This window comes from Bacillus rossius (assembly GCF_032445375.1).
Source record: "Bacillus rossius redtenbacheri isolate Brsri chromosome 4 unlocalized genomic scaffold, Brsri_v3 Brsri_v3_scf4_2, whole genome shotgun sequence".
In the NCBI taxonomy this organism is placed as follows: Eukaryota; Metazoa; Arthropoda; class Insecta; order Phasmatodea; family Bacillidae; genus Bacillus; species Bacillus rossius.
This window is the reverse complement of record NW_026962011.1, coordinates 39912988-39934521: the sequence shown is the minus strand read 5'-3', so window position 1 is coordinate 39934521 and position 21534 is coordinate 39912988. Positions and strand designations below refer to the sequence as shown.

Genomic DNA, 21534 nt, shown 5'->3' with positions numbered 1-21534 from the left:
GACCTTTGTAGTTCGGGACTTGGCAGGTATTTAAGACGGAGGCCTGCCTGCAGCGAGTAGTGTGGGAGTGTCTGGGGCTGGTGGCGACACCAGCAGAGTGCAAGACTAGTGAACATTTGGAGCAACGAGAGCAGTGAAGTGAAGAGGGCAAGTGACCCCTCAGTGAGCAATAGCGGATGGCAAGCGACGTTCTTCGTGTGCGAAGATTGGTGCATAGGGACTGTGTTGTATGTGCACAGACGAGTGAGTACTGCAAGGCAGTGTGTTGAGACGGAGGTGAGAGGTAAGAGACGAGCATTCGAGAGCCACTGTTGAGCTGAGCTCCAGTAGGGAGAGTAAATTTAAGATTTACGTAAAGTGTGATTAATGTATGGACAGACATCTAAATTGTTGTAAGTTAAGTAAAAGAGTAAATAATAGTTAATAAATAAAAATGCAAGACATTAATTCCCCAACCTATTTTCTCACATGCATAACAGGACTTAGGAAAACTGCAATCATAAAAATGTATAAACTTGTGTGAATGTGCCTCTCTGTATTACATGTACACAAAGTTCAAGGTGAAAAAAAAAACACAAACTTCAGTGTTAAATTTTATATAAATTTACAATGGAATGTGCACTAACATAAGCACAAAACTCACAAAGTTGTAAGATCCTCCATGTAAAAAATTACAAGTACAGTACATAAAAGTTTTCAACCTAGGTATTATGTATCTCCGTCATAAACTGGCATTATTTCAAATTCATACAAAAGTTGTTACACCAACAAAACTAATACAACAATTGATATGATATCAGAGAAACAACAGGTAATCAAAATTGCGTCAATAAAATTTTGCAACCATCACATTTTTGTACTGAAAGTCGAGTTAAAGATTTAATTTCATATAAAATGCTTGCGATGAAAGCACAACAGATATAAACGGACAGGTTAAAACACAATTCATGAAGATAAGCTGCTCAGCCTTTTGCAACGGCAACATACAATTTTTGTATGATACGAGGTTACCCTAGTCTGGTAAACAGCTATATCTATTATCTCTACTCATAGGCATGTGGCCTCACCAAAGAAAACCACACACTACAAATTTCATCTCACAGTGTGATGCACCTGGCCACACACTACATACATTTGTACTATACAACAGCTTTTCACGCAAAGCACTGTTGCTAGGCCTGTGACATTCCCCGAATTTTCTGTTCCGGCTTTGGTTCCTTCATACTAGCCAACATATATTAGTTTTTTAAATCCTTGGTTTTGGTTATTTTTATAAATTTCTATTACTTCACTATCTGCAACAACACTAAATGTTTTTCCTGCTGAAAACCTAAACAAACATACTTTTTCAATGTCACCGACATATATGCATGTAATAACTCACGAAATATGTATGCCATACAGAATGTTTTATCCATAGCAAAGTATAGGATTCATTTATACATGTATTAAATTGGCATTACTGTTTGTATTTTGGAAAGTAAAGATTTCTGGTTGCATGCACATTAAAGGCCAACTATTTAAATAAAGCACACATGAAATATATTGTAATCGCTTTATAAAGCAAAAATATTCCAGCTGTAGACTATTAAGGAAAAATACATATAAATGAGCGTCGACAACTTTGAACCAGAAAATGAGAAGGTATCTTCACCATCAAGATCTTGAAGTCAGCTAGTGCCCTCCACTTGACTGAGTTATTTAATTTTTTTAACTACCATTATTATTTTAATGAATAAGGAAAAACGGAAAACACTGCCCATATTTTTAAGTTAGCAATTTGGAACTAAACATTTTTTTCTGTCTTGTATAAGAACCAAAATCGAGGTTCATGGTGTAAAACTGAACCAGAACCAAACCGGCCCATTAAAACCCAGAACCACACAGCCCTAATTGTGACACACAGATAAATCTAATTAACATTCAAACTACTGCACGTCATAAACGAGTACAGCAACATTCAGAATAACTGGGTGATTGTTCATTGGCGAACAGTAAAATATGCTAGTCAAGTAACACTCATCAATCAGCGAACATAATTTGCATGTAGAAATTGTGCTGAAACGCGTGCAAAATGCCTCACTGGCCAACTTTGAACCTTTCTGCCCGTAACTTCTTGCGCTCTTCGAGTGACAAACTCGAAGCTGACGAAACTGGACTGGAGGAGAAAGTAATCTTAGTCTTGTTGGATGGCTTCGCTTCACTAAATCTCTCTTCCCTTTTCTTAAGCTTGTCTTCATCAACCTAAGATACAAAACTGTACTGTTATATTGTAATACTACTCTAATAAAAACTGATAATTATTAAAAATAACTTAAAAATTTTACTTTGTTAGGATAAAAGCAATTGTGCACAGTAAACACTGCAGCTGTATGCTTACTCAAAAAGCATTTTTTTGTCAGCAAACAGTAAGAAAGTTCACTACACAATTATGTATAATTATTTTCATGTTCATAATATAATACATGAAAACCTTGAAATCCTGGCTTCGAATCTAGGATGTTATCACTATTGACATAAGGATACTGGCTTCGAAGCTAGGATGTTATCACTATTGACGTAAGGATACTATCATAAGCAGCAACACAGAAAAAAATTTAAAAGCCTGCTAAGGTCAAAATTTAAAAAATCAACAGAAAACATAAACTCATAAATTTATCTTAACACCTCAGTCAAGATCTTGTGCATGTACAACTGTGGGGCTTGCACGTCCAAGTCAAAAATACTGACACGAATATGGCTAGAGTCAAGATTTTGTGGTGTTATTTTAAGACAAATTTCGGTGTAAAGAAATAAAGATTTCGGTGTTATATGGTTTTATTTTTTTGCTCAAAATACCCACGGCAAAATTTTCTTGCTTTTATGTTCGACATGCAAATTTATTAAAACAAATATTAATAAACACTAAAACCTCATTATCTAATTACAATTAAGTTCATTTGCAAATTCATAGATAATTAAGTTCATTTGCAAATTCATAAATTCAAACTTTTAAATAACTACTAAAAATTTCACGACTTAATTACAATCACATACACTACAAAATTACACAATTAAGCACTTCCAAAGTTACTATTAAGACGGTTTTATTGAAATGCTATCATAGTTAAATTTTCCGCATTTTCTGGCGTGAGACGTTGTCTTCTGTCACTAAATACCAGTGAGTACCTGGAAAATGAACGTTCTGCATCAACATTTGATGTTGGGAACCAGATTGCCCTTAAACTGGCTTGAGCAAATTCACTGTAGTCCCCTTTAAGGGAGCAAAGTACCTTTGCAACATCAATTTGGCTTGTTTCTGGCAATGAAAGTTCATCCTCAATTATTTTTTTGAAAGCAACATAGCCATGTATGAATGTATCAATGAGAAGATGGGAAACAGAAGGCAAGTTATGCAGAGACTTCTGTAGGTTTGCATCTTCTATGCTAACCCTACTCACATTTCTTGGGTTGAACAGAAAATTAATGGCATTAAAGACTCTTAGACAAGGATGTCGTTTAACAGATGAGTTTTGCCTCAAACGCTTACGTTTCTCACTCGCGACATGTTTCACAAGCGTATCGCGTGTCTAGCCTGCAGTTACAGAATTTGCACATTAAAATTTTATCACTGAAATAAAATCCTTCGCTGGAAAATTCTTTTGATCGGTCACTGGCAGAAACCTTCGTTTTAGGCATTATCAAAATTTTTTAATCACATAGGAAGAATTTAACCTCTTAATACGCAAAAACTTGCCGTGCTGGAAAGATCAAAACAATGGATAATAGATGCGAATACAAACGCATACCGAATACCAACATACGTACGTGAAAATTAATACCGACATAAACATGTACTAGGTATTTATTATTTACAATCGTTACGTTAAGCAGGGTTAATTTTATTTTCGTACCCTACGTACTTTATTTTAAATAAACAGTAAAAGCAATACTCTTTAGTGTGTAATATTTTAATGATTAAAAACGTAATCTTAGAAAAACATATTTTGGACGTTTGTTATTTTTGTATTTACAGAAAGTGAACGGCGGCCATTGTATGATAGTTATCAACATCTTAAATTATTATGGTACACAAGATTACCGTTTAAAGAAAATATTACGTTAATTCCGAGACTTCATTTTAAATTCTATAATGAATCACCGTCGCATATAATATATATGGCTGCTAGTTACTGTCAGAAATATTTGATTGTGCTGAAGATAGTGAATTGTCCTTACAGAATGGAAAAAAAAAAAAAAAAAAAAACGTAAATAATCAGGCTGGACAAAATTTCGTGACATATCGCGGATTTCACACAATTTCGTTTTATTTCGTGTTTTCAAGCGGTTTTCGGTGTTATTTCGTTTTATCGCGCATTACCATATAATCGTGCCTCTACCTATGGCTTTTCAGTTCAAAATTTGGGGGAAAAAATAAGTAGATTTAAAAACATACGTAATACAAAAATTTAATTACTTACAAATAATGTAATGTACTTCATGAGAACCCGCTGGTCACATTATTACAAGTTCAAACATAGTTTATTCACAAATTATTTTACAAATTAGAGTTGTATACCAAATTATCAAAATTTTAAATTACTGTTCTGAAGGTTTCTACATTGACTGCCCTACAGAATATTTGCACATTCCTAGCGATTTTTTCACCTAACATAGCAAAACATCTTACCTTTTTTTCAGTCACAGTTGTGGATGTTGCCAAACCAAACCTCTCTGCCCTTTTTTTCAGTACATCAGAGCTAACAGGCTGAAATTCAAAACATTAAGATTAAATGGTTTCCTAAACAGTTTCTTGAAAAAAAAAAAAGTTAGGATCATCAGGTCAATTTTGTAGTTGCCTTTTAAAACACATTCAAAACTGATGTGATGAACATACATGTTAATTCACACGACAAAGCATGATGTAAAAAAGCATAGTATCTCCTACCTATGTCTGCAATCTGAAAAAATAAAGCGAGTGAAAATGTTTCACCCTACAGTAGTAGTCATCACATCACATGGTAGCCAGTGCCACCCATCTTCGGCTGCTACAATGAGATATGGCAAGTGTTTATTTACTCGTGTTACAAACACCAATTTTAAATACGTAGTAATAATTACTCCAAGTACAATCACTTACACTAGTTTTGGCCTGAAGTGAATGGATAGGGGCTTATGCCTAAGAGAGCCGGGTTGGCCGAGAAAAACTAGGGAGCAACTCCCTATGGAACGATGTATGTATGAATGAAGTGGATTGATGCCAAAATAAAACTTGCTCAATATGTGATAGACTGAATATGAATAATTTTAAGGATATGAGAACATGCTATGAAGAAGTATCAATATTATTCAGGCACGACAGAAATTTAAAATGACAGTTTGATTGTTATCAGACATTCATGGTTGGTATGTACTATGTAATATCAAAATAATTATTTATAAGAATAAAATAACATTAAACAATTGAGTTTCTTGATTCATCCAACCAAATCTTTTTTCATCTTAAAAATAAATTACGTATTATAATATTTACCAACAAATTACAGTAAATATGTCAACAAGCAACACAATACTGCAGGTGACACCATTAAATCTATAAATAAAAAAAGCCTACAAAAAAGGACAATAAAATAATAAGAATAATTGTTTGTAAAACAATTTCCAACGGACCACAAATTGACATAGTAAGCAGTGGAAAACTTTGTCGGGTATTTTGGGCACACAGCAGTGTATCATCCTTCTGCAAATCCCATAGAAAGAGTAATAAGTAGAGCCAAGATTTTAGGGTTTTGAGCACACTGAGCAACGTCAATAAGCTAGACCCTGTTGGAGAAGCCTCTCCCGCAGTAGCCACCCACCACCCAGCTGCCCTGAGGCAGGGAAGCACAGAAGAAAGGCCACTACCAGCTACTCGCTCCCAGCCACCAGTACGAGGGGAGAGCAACCTTCCCCTGAGGCCCCCGCAGTCACACTGAGGCAGGGAAGCACAGAAGAAAGGCCACTACCCGCTACTCACTCCCAGCCACCAGTACGAGGGGAGAGCAACCTTCCCCTGAGGCCCCCGCAGTCACACTGAGGCAGGGAAGCACACAAGAAAGGCCACTACCCGCTACTCACTCCCAGCCACCAGTACGAGGGGCGAGCAACCTTCCCCTGAGGCCCCTGCAATCACACTGAGGCAGGGCAGCACAGAAGAAAAGCCACTACCAGCTACTCGCTCCCAGCCACCAGTACGAGGGGAGAGCAACCTTCCCCTGAGGCCCCCGCAGTCACACTGAGGCAGGGCAGCACAGAAGGCCACTACCCGCTACTCGCTCCCAGCAACCAGTACGAGGGGAGAGCAACCTTCCCCTGAGGCCCCCGCAGTCACACTGAGGCAGGGCAGCACAGAAGAAAGGCCACTACCAGCTACTCGCTCCCAGCCACCAGTACGAGGGGAGAGCAACCTTCCCCTGAGGCCCCCGCAGTCACACTGAGGCAGGGCAGCACAGAAGAAAGGCCACTACCAGCTACTCGCTCCCAGCCACCAGTACGAGGGGAGAGCAACCTTCCCCTGAGGCCCCCGCAGTCACACTGAGGCAGGGCAGCACAGAAGAAAGGCCACTACCAGCTACTCATTCCCAGCCACCAGTACGAGGGGAGAGCAACCTTCCCCTGAGGCCCCCGCAGTCACACTGAGGCAGGGCAGCACAGAAGAAAGGCCACTACCAGCTACTCGCTCCCAGCCACCAGTACGAGGGGAGAGCAACCTTCCCCTGAGGCCCCCGCAGTCACACTGAGGCAGGGCAGCACAGAAGAAAGGCCACTACCCGCTACTCGCTCCCAGCCACCAGTACGAGGGGCGAGCAACCTTCCCCTGAGGCCCCCGCAGTCACACTGAGGCAGGGCAGCACAGAAGAAAGGCCACTACCCGCTACTCGCTCCCAGCCACCAGTACGAGGGGAGAGCAACCTTCCCCTGAGGCCCCCGCAGTCACACTGAGGCAGGGCAGCACAGAAGAAAGGCCACTACCCGCTACTCGCTCCCAGCCACCAGTACGAGGGGAGAGCAACCTTCCCCTGAGGCCCCCGCAGTCACACTGAGGCAGGGCAGCACAGAAGAAAGGCCACTACCCGCTACTCGCTCCCAGCCACCAGTACGAGGGGAGAGCAACCTTCCCCTGAGGCCCCCGCAGTCACACTGAGGCAGGGCAGCACAGAAGAAAGGCCACTACCCACTACTCGCTCCCAGCCACCAGTACGAGGGGAGAGCAACCTTCCCCTGAGGCCCCCGCAGTCACACTGAGGCAGGGCAGCACAGAAGAAAGGCCACTACCCGCTACTCGCTCCCAGCCACCAGTACGAGGGGAGAGCAACCTTCCCCTGAGGCCCCCGTAGTCACACTGAGGCAGGGTAGCACAGAAGAAAGGCCACTACCCGCTACTCGCTCCCAGCCACCAGTACGAGGGGAGAGCAACCTTCCCCTGAGGCCCCCGCAGTCACACTGAGGCAGGGCAGCACAGAAGAAAGGCCACTACCCGCTACTCGCTCCCAGCCACCAGTACGAGGGGAGAGCAACCTTTCCCTGAGGCCCCCGCAGTCACACTGAGGCAGGGCAGCACAGAAGAAAGGCCACTACCCGCTACTCGCTCCCAGCCACCAGTACGAGGGGAGAGCAACCTTCCCCTGAGGCCCCCGCCACCGCACTCGCAGAGGGAGAGTTGTGAGGGCAACAGTAGTAATTAAAGAAATCCAAATCCATATTTTTCTTGTAGAGTGCATAAGATGTATTTGACAAATAAATATAGCAAAAATAATAATCTAAACTCACGATGGTATTTGATGACTCCAATCCAAATCTTGCTGCTCTTGCAGCTTTCTTGGCATCGGTAGAGAGTGCAGTGACCCCAAACTTGCGCGCTCTCATTTCCAGACGCTAAAAACAGTTTAAAATGCAGCCATTAAAACAACAGTGAGATTATTTGGCTAGAAATATGTAATAAATACAGTATACACTCTATACAAGACCTGCTAAAGAATATTTATAATAGAACACACGTCAGTTACAAACTAAAACTTGTACCTGAGCACAAAGAATCCAATGAAAACTGGTGAATTTAAAGTGAAAGTCATAACATTAATAGAGGCAGGGCCAACAATGGCAAGGCAATGTCACTATAAACAGACAACAGTGTGTTTCAGGTGCTACTTGAAGATGGTGGGGCGCTTGCATCTCTGGTTATCAACATCCAGATGCAATTAAACATGAGAGTGGACCTTGAGTCCAAATTCCCCAACACCCACATGGTAGTTCTAACCAACTCTTCAAACACACCATATTCTGTCTCCTGTACTCTTATATACTTAATACGTGCAAATTTGCACCTTGTAAAACTGAGCACAATATTTTAGGTGTGTCTATGTAGGTTTTACAAAGGGCCAACTTAACATAGTTTTAATTTTGTTTTAAGATAGGGGAGTTAGTCATGGCTACAGATCCAAATTCCCTAACATCACAAATGTATCTCCTTGTCACTATACTGACTCGCCATTAGGGATATACAAGATGTCCATAAAAGAATGAACCAGTTTGAACAGTATATTATAAAAGTTTAATTTAGACTATTTACAAACAATCATACATCAAATTAAAGGTAAACTAACCTAGTTCTTCTTACAAATATTCTATATGTGCACCTTTAGTTATATGGCACATATCCAATCTAAATTCTAATTCTTCCCATACTTTGGTTAACACATCCAGAAAAATGGAAGCAATAGCCTCTTCATTTCTGTGTCTCAACTCTGGCAAATCATTAGGTAGCGGCGGAACGTAGACATGATATTTTAAAAAGCCCAAAGGAAAAATATTGCATGGCATTATGTCAAGGCAATGTTGAGGCTAGTGGAAAAGAGCTCTATCGTCTCGACCATTACGACCGATCCAACGGTCAGGGACTTCAACGTTAAACCACTCTCGTACAAAGGCATTCCAATGCGGAAGGGCTCCATTCTGTTGCCACGCACGTTGAACTGAAATTACAGATTCATGCTTAGCGAATTGCGGAACACAAACGCTTTGTGCTCAGGTGTTATTTATTTTTTATTTATTTAATATTTGTTGCATGCCTACCTACAGCTTATGGCCTTGGGTGGTAGGCACGATACAAACAACACAGATACATACAGACAGAACAAAACAATACAAAATACAAGACAACAAAACAAAACGATACACACAACATGCAACATTTAACAATTAGTAAATAATTTATTTGTAAATTTTATAATGTAGAAAATAAGAATAACACAAAAAAAAACTAACTTGAAACAATATGATTATTAACCCCAAGAAAGAAAAGAAAAAAAAATTAAGTTAGGAATAGTTGTATTTTTTAAAATTTTATTTTGCTATCTAATTCAGGAAATAACCTTGCATATTTATTGTAATTTTTTGTTATTCTGTTTAATAGATCATTTGTTTTACTTAATGTACAAATTAAAGATTTATTACGACTATTGAAAGTAGGTATTCTAATTCCAGTGTTGTGAAGAAAATAGTTACAATTAATTGTATTTTTGTAACAATTGTGTACAAATAATGCATCTAATATTTCTCTTCTTAATGGTAAGGAACCAAGAAGGAAGTGTAAATCTACATTTAGATTAATGTTACTTTTTAGGTTTATAATTTTGATCAGTTTGAATGGTATTTTATCCAATTTGTCACTATCTGATTTATTAATCAAAGGTGCCCCCCCCCCCCCCCCCCGGGTCGAAATTTTTTATGCCATTTTCTTAATGATTTACTCAGTTATTTTATAATATTATACTTTTTTAGTATTATATTTTATCACATTTTGCATTAATTAAAACTGATTTTCTAATAATAATTTTGGTCATATCAGGTAATATTTCCATCCTGAACCGACAGATGCCAAACTGCTTTTGTTGAGGAAAGTGCGGGGTTGCCAATTTGATTTACAAGATCCCTTTCAATTATCAAAGCACCAGAAACGTATTTTCACATTAGAAGCTATAATTATGTAAATAATATATACATTTTTCTCGTCTTTTAACCCCCCCCCCCCCCCACCTGAAATTTTAATGACGCAGTCTGCGTCGTTACCCCCCCCTTGTGGGCACCCCTGTATTAATGTTATTCCAAATCAAAAAACCATATTCAAATTTAGATCTCACCAAGGATATATAAAGACTAAGTGTTGAATCTAAATTAGATGCATTAAATGTGATATATTTAATCAACACTAACATTTTATTAGCATTTGATCTAAGTGTTTCAATATGATTGTGAAAGAATAATTTTGAATCTAGCAAAATACCTAAGTCTCTGACACAGTTTGATTTTGCAATAGTACAATTGTCTAGTTTATATCCAAATACAATAGGATGATATTTTCTTGAGAAGGTTATTGTGGTGGTTTTACTGTAGTTAAGTTTAACGAGATTAGTCTTACACCATGCAACAACAGAAGAAATGTCATGTTGAAGTAAGTGACAGTCATTAAATGAAGTAATTTTTCTATATATTTTTAGGTCATCTGCAAATAACAGACCAACAGAATAATTTAGTGCTTTGGTTATATCATCAATAAAAATGTTGAAAAGAAGGGGAATAAGGGTACCACCTTGAGGTACTCCAGAGTTTGCCATATGTAAATCAGATTTAGTTTTATTAATAGAAACAAAGTATTTTCTATCTTTCAAATAGCTGCCAAACCATTTGATATATTTGTCGCTTAATCCCATAATGGATAATTTGCTGAGTAATATCTGATGGTTTACTGTATCAAAAGCCTTTGCTAAATCAAAATAGCAAGCATCCACTTGGCCTCGGGTTATCATTATCAATTCAGAATAAATTGGATTTATGAAAGTTATGATTGGTAGAAGTAGATTTGCCAATTCTGAAACCATGCTGACAATCAGATAGTTTATTTTTGAGATTGAAATCAAGGTCCTTAAATATTATTTTATCAAAAACTTTAGCAAATCCAAATTAAAGAGAAATAGGCCTATAATTTGTGACATTAAATTTACTACCTTTTTTATGTATAGGAATGACCTTGGCAGTTTTTCATATATTGGGGTAGGTGCTGTTTTTAATACTGCTATTGAATATAAACTGAAGGATAGGAACAAGAACCAGAGAGCATCCTTTTATTAAGAAATTAGGAATACCATCTGGACCTGTTGACATAGTAGATTTCAAGGATTTGATCCCCCAAAGTACAAGACTCTCAGTAATAGTGGACATAGGAATTGAGCAAGCAGTATTATCAGATATCAAAGGAGTGCTGTTATTGGCTGGAGTTACATATACGCTAGAAAAATAGTTCGCAAAACTGTTTGCAATAAAAAATGTGTCATTAGTGACAGTATCATTGACCTTGAGAGAGAATGGCTGATTGTATCCTTCTTTCATGATTTTTATGTAACGCCAAATTTTTTTTTATTTTGTTTGATTTTGTTGTTTAGAGTTTGTAACCAAAAATTTTTGTCTCTTGAAATGAGATATTTAGCCTCTTTACGTTTCTGTGAAAATAGAGCATAGTAATAAGGATTCATGTTTCTTTTGTATAATTTATGGAAATGTTTTTTATGTTTTAGTGTTCGTATAAGTTGCTTTGAGTACCAATGCGGGTAACTATGTATAAGTAGTTTTCACAGTGACAGGAATGTAACTCATAATATATTGATTAACTGTAGTAGTTAGAATGTCTTCCATAATATTCACGTCAGTAGTGTTATATAATATAGACCAATCATGATTTTTAATAGCATTATACAAACTTAAGTAGTCTCCTTTTTTATAATTAATGAAGGTTGTAGATGTATTTTCTTTTCTGATTGTTAGACTTATTTCAATATTAATAATAAGAGCCGGATGGAATGTGTCTTCTTTAATTAATGACTCTAAGGCTTTACTAACCACACAATGCTGTAAATTAGAAAAACATAGGTCCAAAAGGTGGATAGGAGGCTGAGTGACGTTACATTGGGACAAACCCAAACCTGAGATAAAGTGGAACACAGCTTTAGCTTTGGATGTCATACCAATAGGATTTACGTTTTTTGAATGTAAGTAATACCAGTCAACACCCGGCACATTAAAGTCACCAAGAATAAGGCAATTATGCCCAATTTACGTAGGTGGGGCGGCAAGCGAGAAAACAACAAAGCAATACTCGCGCGTACGCTTATCTAAAACTGTCAGAGATACTCTTTAATTGTGACCTTGAACCAAAACTCTACAACGCTTACAGTTGATACTATTAAAATTTATAACTGGGTCATTCTTTTGTGGACATACTGTATTTACCAGCCTGGAGCTTGGTTGGGATCCCAAGCCATGGCCATTGTGCAACTAGGGTAAACTAGGGAAGATGATTCTACGATGATTCATGTTGCATGGTGAAGGGACTACACAACACCAAGTCCTGAACCCGGGACGGAAACCTGGTAATTGAACCCAGGACCTTTGGCATACCAGTCAGGAGCTCTAACCACAAAATCAAACATGTGTCTCATACTTAAAGACTCCAAAACCACTATTAAATAAAAATAATTTAACGCACTAATTGGAAATGAAACTATATAATACACGTACGTCTTTGGCTGTCAGAGAAGAAATCTTAATAATATTTTTGTTCTTGTTCTCGTCTTGCTGGTCAACCACGCTGTCGCTCCTCAGCACGTCCAGCGAGCTGTTATCGACCTCGCGGTCTGCCTCCGGCTCCTCTACGGTCGACAGAGGCCGAGTGCGGTTCAGCACTATCTTCTTGCGCTCAGGAACAGTTTCAGGATCCTCTTCACTTTTCCTCTTCACTGTAGACGTGGCTTCCACACTCTCTTCGGACTTGTCTATGTCTGCGATTTCATCTTCTAATACATCTTCATCCTTATTAAAAAAAAAAAAATTGAGCCTTTGTCTCAGTAGTACTTTAGTGTAAAATGCTAATGACTTCATAATTAAAACTAAGTTACAATATAGGATCATGCCCAGCTCTAATTTTATTCAAACATAAACTAAACTAATTAATTTCTACTTTCTAACCATAAATGTTTTCGAAGAAATGTTAAAAGTGAGAAGTGAATGATAATAATTGGACATTACTGCGAGAACATCATCTTCATCCAGCATTTCTTCAGAATCTACTGCGTTTGACTCAGTCTCCGCTAGGCTCACATCTGCAACACCAAACAATTAAATACAGAAGATTTATTTGTAATACGTCAAATAAAATTACAATATATACATATACACACACACACATCTTTATATATGTATATATTTCTTATGTGCGTGTGTATGTCACTGAACTCCTCCTAGACGGCTGGACCGATTTTGATTAAATTTTTTGTGTGAGTTCACGGGGATTCGAGGATGGTTTGGATTCACAATTTGGTCCACTGGAAAATGTTTATTTAATTAATTTTTTATTTATAAATCGTTGTTGATCTTTGAATGGTTTAGGTTTACAGTATATATATGTGTATGTTGTGTATTTATTTATGTGTTGTTAATCTTTGGATGGATTCTATGGATTGTTGTTATTACATTAAAATTTAAATAGAATTGCTTATTGAGAATATATTATTATTTATTGAAATAACATTTTAAAGTGTAATTAAAAATATACATTGTGCAAATTTGTGAGGCGCAGTATTGAAGTGAGTAATTAACATTATTTTTTCGTAATTTTCAATACCAATCAACTTAACCTACAATTTAAAATCGTCAGTTCTCATTTTATTCTATGCAACTTATGACGTATTGAACGCCTCTTTAAAAATAAAAATATGTTTGTAAAATAAATTATAACATTTATAAAATAAAAATTGCATATAGTAATTAAAGTTTAAAGTATATTTAAAATTTTTAATTTATATTTTTAATTTATATATATTTTTAATTTATAGTTTATTTAGAAAAATATATAATTTTAGGATTTACAACGTTTGAACAGGACAACGTCTGTCGGGTCCACTTTAAAGTGTGTGTTCAGGTGGATTCAAGAATGGTTTAGATTCACAATTCAATCCGATAAATAATATTTTTAATTAATTAAATTTAATTTAGTTGCTTTACGTTGGATGTTTTTACATTGGATTCGGTAGGAAGCGCTGTTATCGCGTTATCGAATATTCAGAAATATTTTATTTTTATTTCAGTGGGTGCTGTGATCAGATTCAGGGAAATTTCCTGTAAATATTTTCAAATTTAAAACGTTTGAACAGAACGTGTGTTGGGTCCGCTAGTATCTATATAAAATTTAACATTATAATTTACAAAGACCAAGTATTGAAAAATGACTTCTTTAATGCACAAGGTTAGGAATAAGACTACATGTCCGGCTCAGCCGCAGGCAAGCCGTGGACCGAGGGCCATTTTATTATGAAAGTCAACAGCACAAACTCATGTCCTCATTTTGCTTGTGTTCAGAATTATATCCTCACCTTTTTTTTTTCCTCAAGAGTTTTGACAGTATGTTTACCTGGTGAACCATTTCAGAACTTTTTCTAAATTTCCTAAAAACTTAAATTACAGGGTCATTTTTAAACACTAAGCAAAATTACAAATATACAAAATAGATCTAAAATTTGCAGGAATGTGCCAATTTTTATGTCTGAAAGCAAAAACCCTTTTCAAAAATAATATTTGCATTATTTAAGGGAATAGTGAGGCTTCAACTATTATCTATTACCTGAAATGAGGCGTCAAAATACAAGTTAGCAAACTGCAGCTGGAAATTATTGAAGTTTCATGAAAACCAGCACTGGTACTGTTTATTCTGGGAGTTTTTCATGACCTCCAGACACCCTGTTAGAGCAGTGGCCTACCATACCAACATAAAATCACTACATACTAAAATTTTTAAAATAATTCCTATTTATAAATTATTCTTTTAGTGAACTATATATGCAAGAACAATATATTGGCCAATTGTTTGTACTTAAACTATATCAATCACAAACCAAAAATACATAAATTCAAGGAAAAAAAGGGATAGTGAAACTGGTTTCATATACAAATTGGTCACTGAAATTTTTAATTTTTCAATTGACCCTCGCTATTTAATAAAGATTGGCACCTGTGGTTTAATTGCTTGTAAAACTGCTACCTCACTTCCTATTAAGTATTATAACCTATACGAGCCACTCCCTCTATTGGAACACATTACAGAATTTCTGTATACATATTTAACGCTAGAATATGGTCTGACTTGACAACCCAGTACATGCCAAGCTTTTTTTTTTTGTTTTTGTTTAATCACAAGGAATTCATCTTAATATCATACAACAGGACACACCTTAGTGGAACAGGAAGAGGCATGTAGAGCTACTTAAAAACACTTGAGCTCACCAACACTAAACCACATATAGGTAAGCTTTCCAGGGCCAGCATGCGTACGTTGGCTGGGCCACACGCACACACATACAGCAAACAGCCTTACCAGCCTCAATTCCCTGCTGTGCTAGCTGCAGTCTCTCCAGAAGGTCCGTTTTATTCCCGGCCGTGCTCAACCCTCTTGCTTTCAACTCTCGCTTCAGATCCGCCACCTGCACAGTAACACTTGCCTGTATATCCGGCCAGCTTGGAGAACAGCTGAGATGAGAGGAGCTTCAATGAATGCAAAAAGAGGCAGGGGAAAGTTTAAAAGTTGCTTGGTCATGGATGCTAAAACAATTTCAGAATCAAATTTTTCCCTGACTTTCCCCCAGTGTTCCTGACAAAAAAAAAAAAAGCAGGTCTCTAATATTTTTTTTTGAAATAAAATAGTTTTTTATGTCTTCCCAATGTACACAAATTATTACAAAATGTCACACAATTTGAAAACCGTTCAAGATATCAGAGTGGTGTCACTTTACAAAACGCATTTAAGAGTGCACTGATGAATGTGTAGCTCTGTTTCCACATTTTGTTTTTAAACTGTGTTTTTAGGAGTGAAAAAGGCTATAACACTATTTTCAGAATAATTTTCGGACATGAAATGGCTGGACCAGATTCTTGAAAGCAGCCAAGGGCCTTGCATTGCACCTTTATCCTCATTTCTCGGCCATATAAAGCTATGGTTACCGCTCAGATCTCACGAGAGCCAGTCCACACAAAGCCTTGCACCTTGGAGGTGACACCGTGCTAGAAGCACCAGTGAGCGAGCACTTACCATCCCACCTCACCAACACGAATATATACACCTTTCACTAGGCGGGCCCATTAAATAAAAAATCCCAGATGTAGAGATCCCAACCTAGTGCTTCTCACCACAGCTATACTACCACCGAGAACCCACTGGAGTGCTGTGGGTTATAACTGGAGGCAGGAGTGAGATAAGACAATAGACTCGCAACATCCACCACATTTCACATCTTCAATGAATACGAATCCTGATCTGTAGAGAATCAAAATTTTCACCTCAACTGGCTAGTTGTCCTAACAAGACACCAACGTGACCTCTTCTCAGGAAAGACAATCATACAACCAATGTCTTTCATTTCACATTATCGCATTATAATTTGGATTTCCAAGATACAGCCTGCAATATATTAATACATATTGTTTAATGCACGAATCGTAGTAGTGTGATATGCATGCAATGGATACAACACAAATAAATTCATTTTCTAGCCTATCCACTTACAAACATCTGAGAGACTGTTGCAAATAATAGCAGGCATAAAGGACGGGGTACACTCGCAATAGCACATACACAGCACACATGCATGCATGGAAGTTGAATGTACACAAAAAGCTAGCAACTGCTACATCTGAAAACAGCACCCACGCAGGAAAAAAGCACACTGACTACACAAATTGTGTTGAATTTCTAACTTTTCTGTGTATATACAATATTCATATGAAATTTAATTGTGAGGCAATGCTTTATTCTTAGTTTTTAAAATCAAAAAAGTGAAATTAAATGTACAGACAGTTATAAACATCTGCTTCATATGATAATAGCTACAAATTCACAAGTTTGGAGATAAAAACTTCAACAGAAATAAATTAAGGGAAGAAAACAATTGTGCAGTTACAAACCTGCTATGTTGAGTGCATATTTAGGTTGGACTTGTACGTGCTGTGTGTGTGTGTGCAACTATGCTAGTTACATGCTTATTTGCAAGCTATCACTAACATAGCCTAGGCTTAAGGTTAAGAAAGTTTTTCGGTACTTATTCCATATCACGCATCCAAGCTTATTCCTTGATCCTGATAGCATGAATGTGTATATATTTGATACTAGCTGTTATTAGTAAGTCAAAAAAATCCTGCCCAAAACACAATACAAAACAACTACTTATGTTAGATTTTGGGGAAATTTTTTCTTTTATATTGAACTTACAATCATAATTCATTATTTTATCACAAGTTTTTGTTATGGCCAGATTCTTCAAATACTAAATTAAAACAGTACCATGTACCACAGGATCAATGTATACAGGATAATGCTAGCAGTATCAGGGGATAAACTCGATACGTAATAAGAAACTTTTGAAGTTTATTTTACAGTATGATTTTTGACAATACTGAAATGAGTAAGTAAATTTGTGATTATAGAGTAGGTAACAGGTGCCATTCACAAGATTTTACCTTTATTTTGCATACAGCTAACCAAACCAGCCATTACAGTAAACTAATGAGAAAATAGTACACCTATCCCTCACGTAGCATGGCTTCAGATTAAGCAAATTCATTTATCGCGATTTTAATTTTACTGCCCCAGTCTCAAATAGCACGGCTGTAAACTTCAGTTAGTACGAAATCTCGGCAGGGAAAAAAAAAAAAAAAAGACAAGCAGGACACCACACAGTCCATTTCAACTTCAACTCTGTAAACATGTGCTGTGGGATACATTTAGCCAAACAGGAAAGGGGGGGGGGGGAGAGAGAGAATCACGCGCAGGTCTGTTTATGCTATTGGCTGTTGTACAAACATCAGCTATGGCAAGTTAAATTTCGGCTATGGAGTGTGAAGAACCAAATGTTTTTATGTCCGAGTGTATGCCGCCGTGCCGTACCGTTGTCGCCTGGCCACAAACCGGGCTGTGAACTCAGTCTAGCCAGTGGCAGAGAATTCACTCAAACAAAAGCAACGTCTGCCCATTCAGCTGCCGGTAACTGTACGTGCCTGATCACTCATAATGCATCATGTTCAAGTATTTGAGACAAAACTAGAAGTATTACGGCGCGCAGATTATCATAAAGGCCACGCTTATGTTGGTTGCACTTTAGTTTTAAGCAAGTCAACTGTCCGCACAATCGTACGAAATAAGGACTCTTACCAAAAGTTTATAAAGTCTGATGCTGTTGGTTGTACTAGCGGGAATATATTTGACATTAAATACCGGAACAGAAATGAACAGATGATTCACGTGGAAAAGGTTGTTAAATGAATATTGCAATGAAAAAAAAAATTGGCTTGACAAGATTGGTGTGAACCAGGTGGTGATATGCGAATAAGCACTTTAATTTTTGAAAAATTAAATTATAACTATCCCGACAGTAATATCGTCTTCACTGTCAGTAAAGGATGGTTTGGAAAAGTATGCGACGTGAGTTGAAGGTCACGCCCAGGCGGGCAAGTCAGCCAGCCGACTGACAAAGTACATAACCACGTATCTCCCATTACGCAGTCTCGTATTTGTCATACAAAGTGCAATGAGAGGCATATAAAGATAAATGGTGTGACATATTGATAGTTGAGAGTGTTATTCAATGCAATTATATTACGTAAAGTATATTCCTGCACAATTTCGGAACAAATTAAATAAATTAGCCTTGCTATTTATGGAAACTAATGCTTCAGAATATGTGATTTCGAATAACACGAGCATTTTTAGGAACGAATTAGTCGTGCTAAGTGAGGGATAGGTGTACTAGAAAAATTGCAATGCTTTTCTACAGAATAACCTTTAAAAAATAAAGGGACAAACAGATATTTTTGAATTTCTATTTTTCTTCTTTTTTTGGATGCGGACCTCTCGTTAATTATTACAACTACACACAAGCTCAAACTGCCAAATAAACACAAAAGGAATGGAATTAAGTGTAAGTCCACTTGGCCAGGTCAGTACTGTTTGCGCCGTGTTTATGCTTATAGTGATATGTAACGGTGTGTGTCAATTGTTTGGGCCTTACAAAGCCTGCACGTGGTAACCAATGTTTATCACTTGTAGTTTGCACAGAAATATGAGAAGAAATCAATAATAACCTAAAACAAAGTAAACACTCAAAAACAAGTTTTTTTTTTCATTCATAATTCGTTTTAATAGTTACAAATTCAACTAGAATTATATCTAATCATCCCAAGATTTACCTTCATCGTCGAATAATCTTGACCTTCACCTTCACTACTAGCATCTGCCATAGCTAAATCAGACTCAATAAAGCGTTAATTCGTAAAAATTTCAAATAACACTTAGTTCAAGAAAGTGTAATTCAATAATTCAAAATTAAATGTATACCCTCTTCAGAGAAAATTTACGCGGCCATATGCAAGCGCATGATCCAAATAATCATAGAACACTTAATGATAGTTAAATTGGAAATTTCTTTTTTCTTCAAGGAATTGTATTTAAGTAAACAGCGCTTGCGCGTTAACTGTGGCCAAATATTCAACTATTATGTATAACTTAACGCGGTAAATATTCAAAATTGTATTATGGTTATTCTTTCTTCAGTCATATACTTTATACTCAGATGATGGAAGATGTTATTTGATTTAATAGCCTATTAGCTATTATTATTCAAGACCTGCAAAGGTACATATTTAGGGAAGCCTACATTTCACAAAGGGTTGAGGACCAACCCGAACATGCCCGAAGACTTCACCTTCGGCCAACTTCGTGACTTTGTTTTTATTTTCATAACAGCACGACCATGTTGGTGGATATCAAAAACACTTATTAATAATAATTGTGAGGTTAAGTGTTTAATTCATAGAAAGAAAGTGCATATTTAGTAATAATCTTAAGATTATTATTCACTGTTATATTACAAGTATTCGTTATGTTTCAGGATCTTTCAACGCACTAAATTAAAACAGCAAGCATCATGTACCTCGGGATCAAGTGAAAAACTTGGATATGAGATACTGAACTTTAACTAACTTTCAGATTTGCGTGTTAATTAAGAGATATGTATCATCATTTAGTTCATATTTTCTCTCTACAGGTTTTAAAGTTTAGCCTAGGTTGACGTAATTTTTTTCGTATCACGTGTCCAAATTGATCCCTTGGTTTTGTGGTACAAGATGCTTGCTGTTTTAATTTGTTACGTCGAAAGAGTATGGACATAACAAATACTAGAACATCACAAGACAAACAAATTATCTCAGGTGTTGTGAAATAATTTCTTTTGTAACTGTTTTACATTCATATATAAATTGTAATAACACAAGTTAGTATGCCCATGTTCTTTCAATGTACCAAATCAAAACATCAAGCAAAATGTACCACAGGAACAATGTATACAAGATCATGCCTTCTGGATCAAGGGATGAATTTGAATATGTTATACGGAACTTTTACCAATTTCACTTTCGGGACAAGTACTTATGTATCACAATATCATCACATTAATGATGACATTAACATGGCACATTTATGTCATTACCATTTCTGCATTATTATTTGACTAGCATGATTATATGGGGGTTTTAGTTTGGGAGTATTCTAATGCTTGTTTTGCACAAAATATGTTTGTGTATTAAACTAGCTTTCTGGTAACGTATTTTATGCTATGGCCATGCCTATTCTAGATTTAGAACATACTACAGTATATATTTTACCTGTGGTATCATATTCTATACTTAAGAACAAGCCCTACCTGTACTAGTATAATAGAACACCATACTGAAGATATATTACATTTCATTATTATTTCTCAAGATATATATCTGATGTAACAGAAGCATATGAATGTCCTCCGTCCAAAAGTTTTTTTCCCAGTGTTTGTACTTTAAGAACGTACAGGTATGTGTGAATGGACAGGTATTATAATGTAAGCTTTAAACTTTGATTACTTGCTAACCTGTAGAAATTTAAAGTCTGTTTTCAGGATAAATTCAGGGCTATGACTAGTGTCAAAAAAAGTTTTTGTCTAATTTTTTTTTAGTTTGTGGAAAAGCCACAACGTAAGATTATTACCCACCTCTCTCCTAACAGCAAATAAAATGCACAGAGTAATTGTATTGTTTTGCGGCTTTTAAATGAATAAAGAAAAAATTCTGAAAAACTTTTTCTCACATCCTGACATGTATCGAAATATTTCCCAAGAGAATGTTGAGGTACTTTAAGTTGTTTATCGTTTTTAAAACTGCACAAGATTTTATTAAGTTTGTTTTAATCAACAAAAGTAAGAAGAGTAAAAATTATAACTTTTTTTTTTACTTCCTGATATGTTTTTCAGTCATTACCCAAGAGAGCAATACTTGCAGCAAGAAACACATAACTCCATATGTGACAAAATCTGATTATGAGGCCCTTGTTTTTATTGAAGCAAGCTTTTTGCAAGCACAGCAGGGACTCGCACATGGCGGCACTTGCGATATCGC

At 36.7% G+C, this 21534-nt stretch overlaps 1 protein-coding gene across 1 annotated transcript; it reads right to left on the bottom strand.

The window, feature by feature from the left end:
• Positions 1-580: 580 nt before the first annotated feature.
• LOC134541875 (SAP domain-containing ribonucleoprotein) lies at positions 581-19677 on the bottom strand. Its single transcript, XM_063385579.1, has 7 exons — positions 19297-19677; positions 15437-15542; positions 13096-13169; positions 12589-12879; positions 7789-7893; positions 4670-4747; positions 581-2244 (listed from the first exon to the last, which is right to left on the bottom strand). The coding sequence occupies exons 1-7, from the start codon at positions 19345-19347 to the stop codon at positions 2080-2082; spliced, it is 870 nt and encodes a 289-aa protein (XP_063241649.1). The 5' UTR covers positions 19348-19677; the 3' UTR covers positions 581-2079.
• Between the last annotated feature and the right edge of the window lie 1857 nt (positions 19678-21534).

What these genes read in the sequence shown, in the direction of transcription:
- LOC134541875 (XM_063385579.1), bottom strand. Translation starts at nt 19,347, where the DNA reads ATGGCAGATGCTAGTAGTGAAGGTGAAGGTCAAGATTATTCGACGATG. An exon ending in AAGATTATTCGACGATGAAG is followed by an intron (nt 15,543 to 19,296) that starts GTAAATCTTGGG and finishes GTTACTGTGCAG; the next exon opens with GTGGCGGATCTGAAGCGAGA. An exon ending in ATGAAGATGATGTTCTCGCA is followed by an intron (nt 12,880 to 13,095) that starts GTAATGTCCAAT and finishes TTTTTTAATAAG; the next exon opens with GATGAAGATGTATTAGAAGA.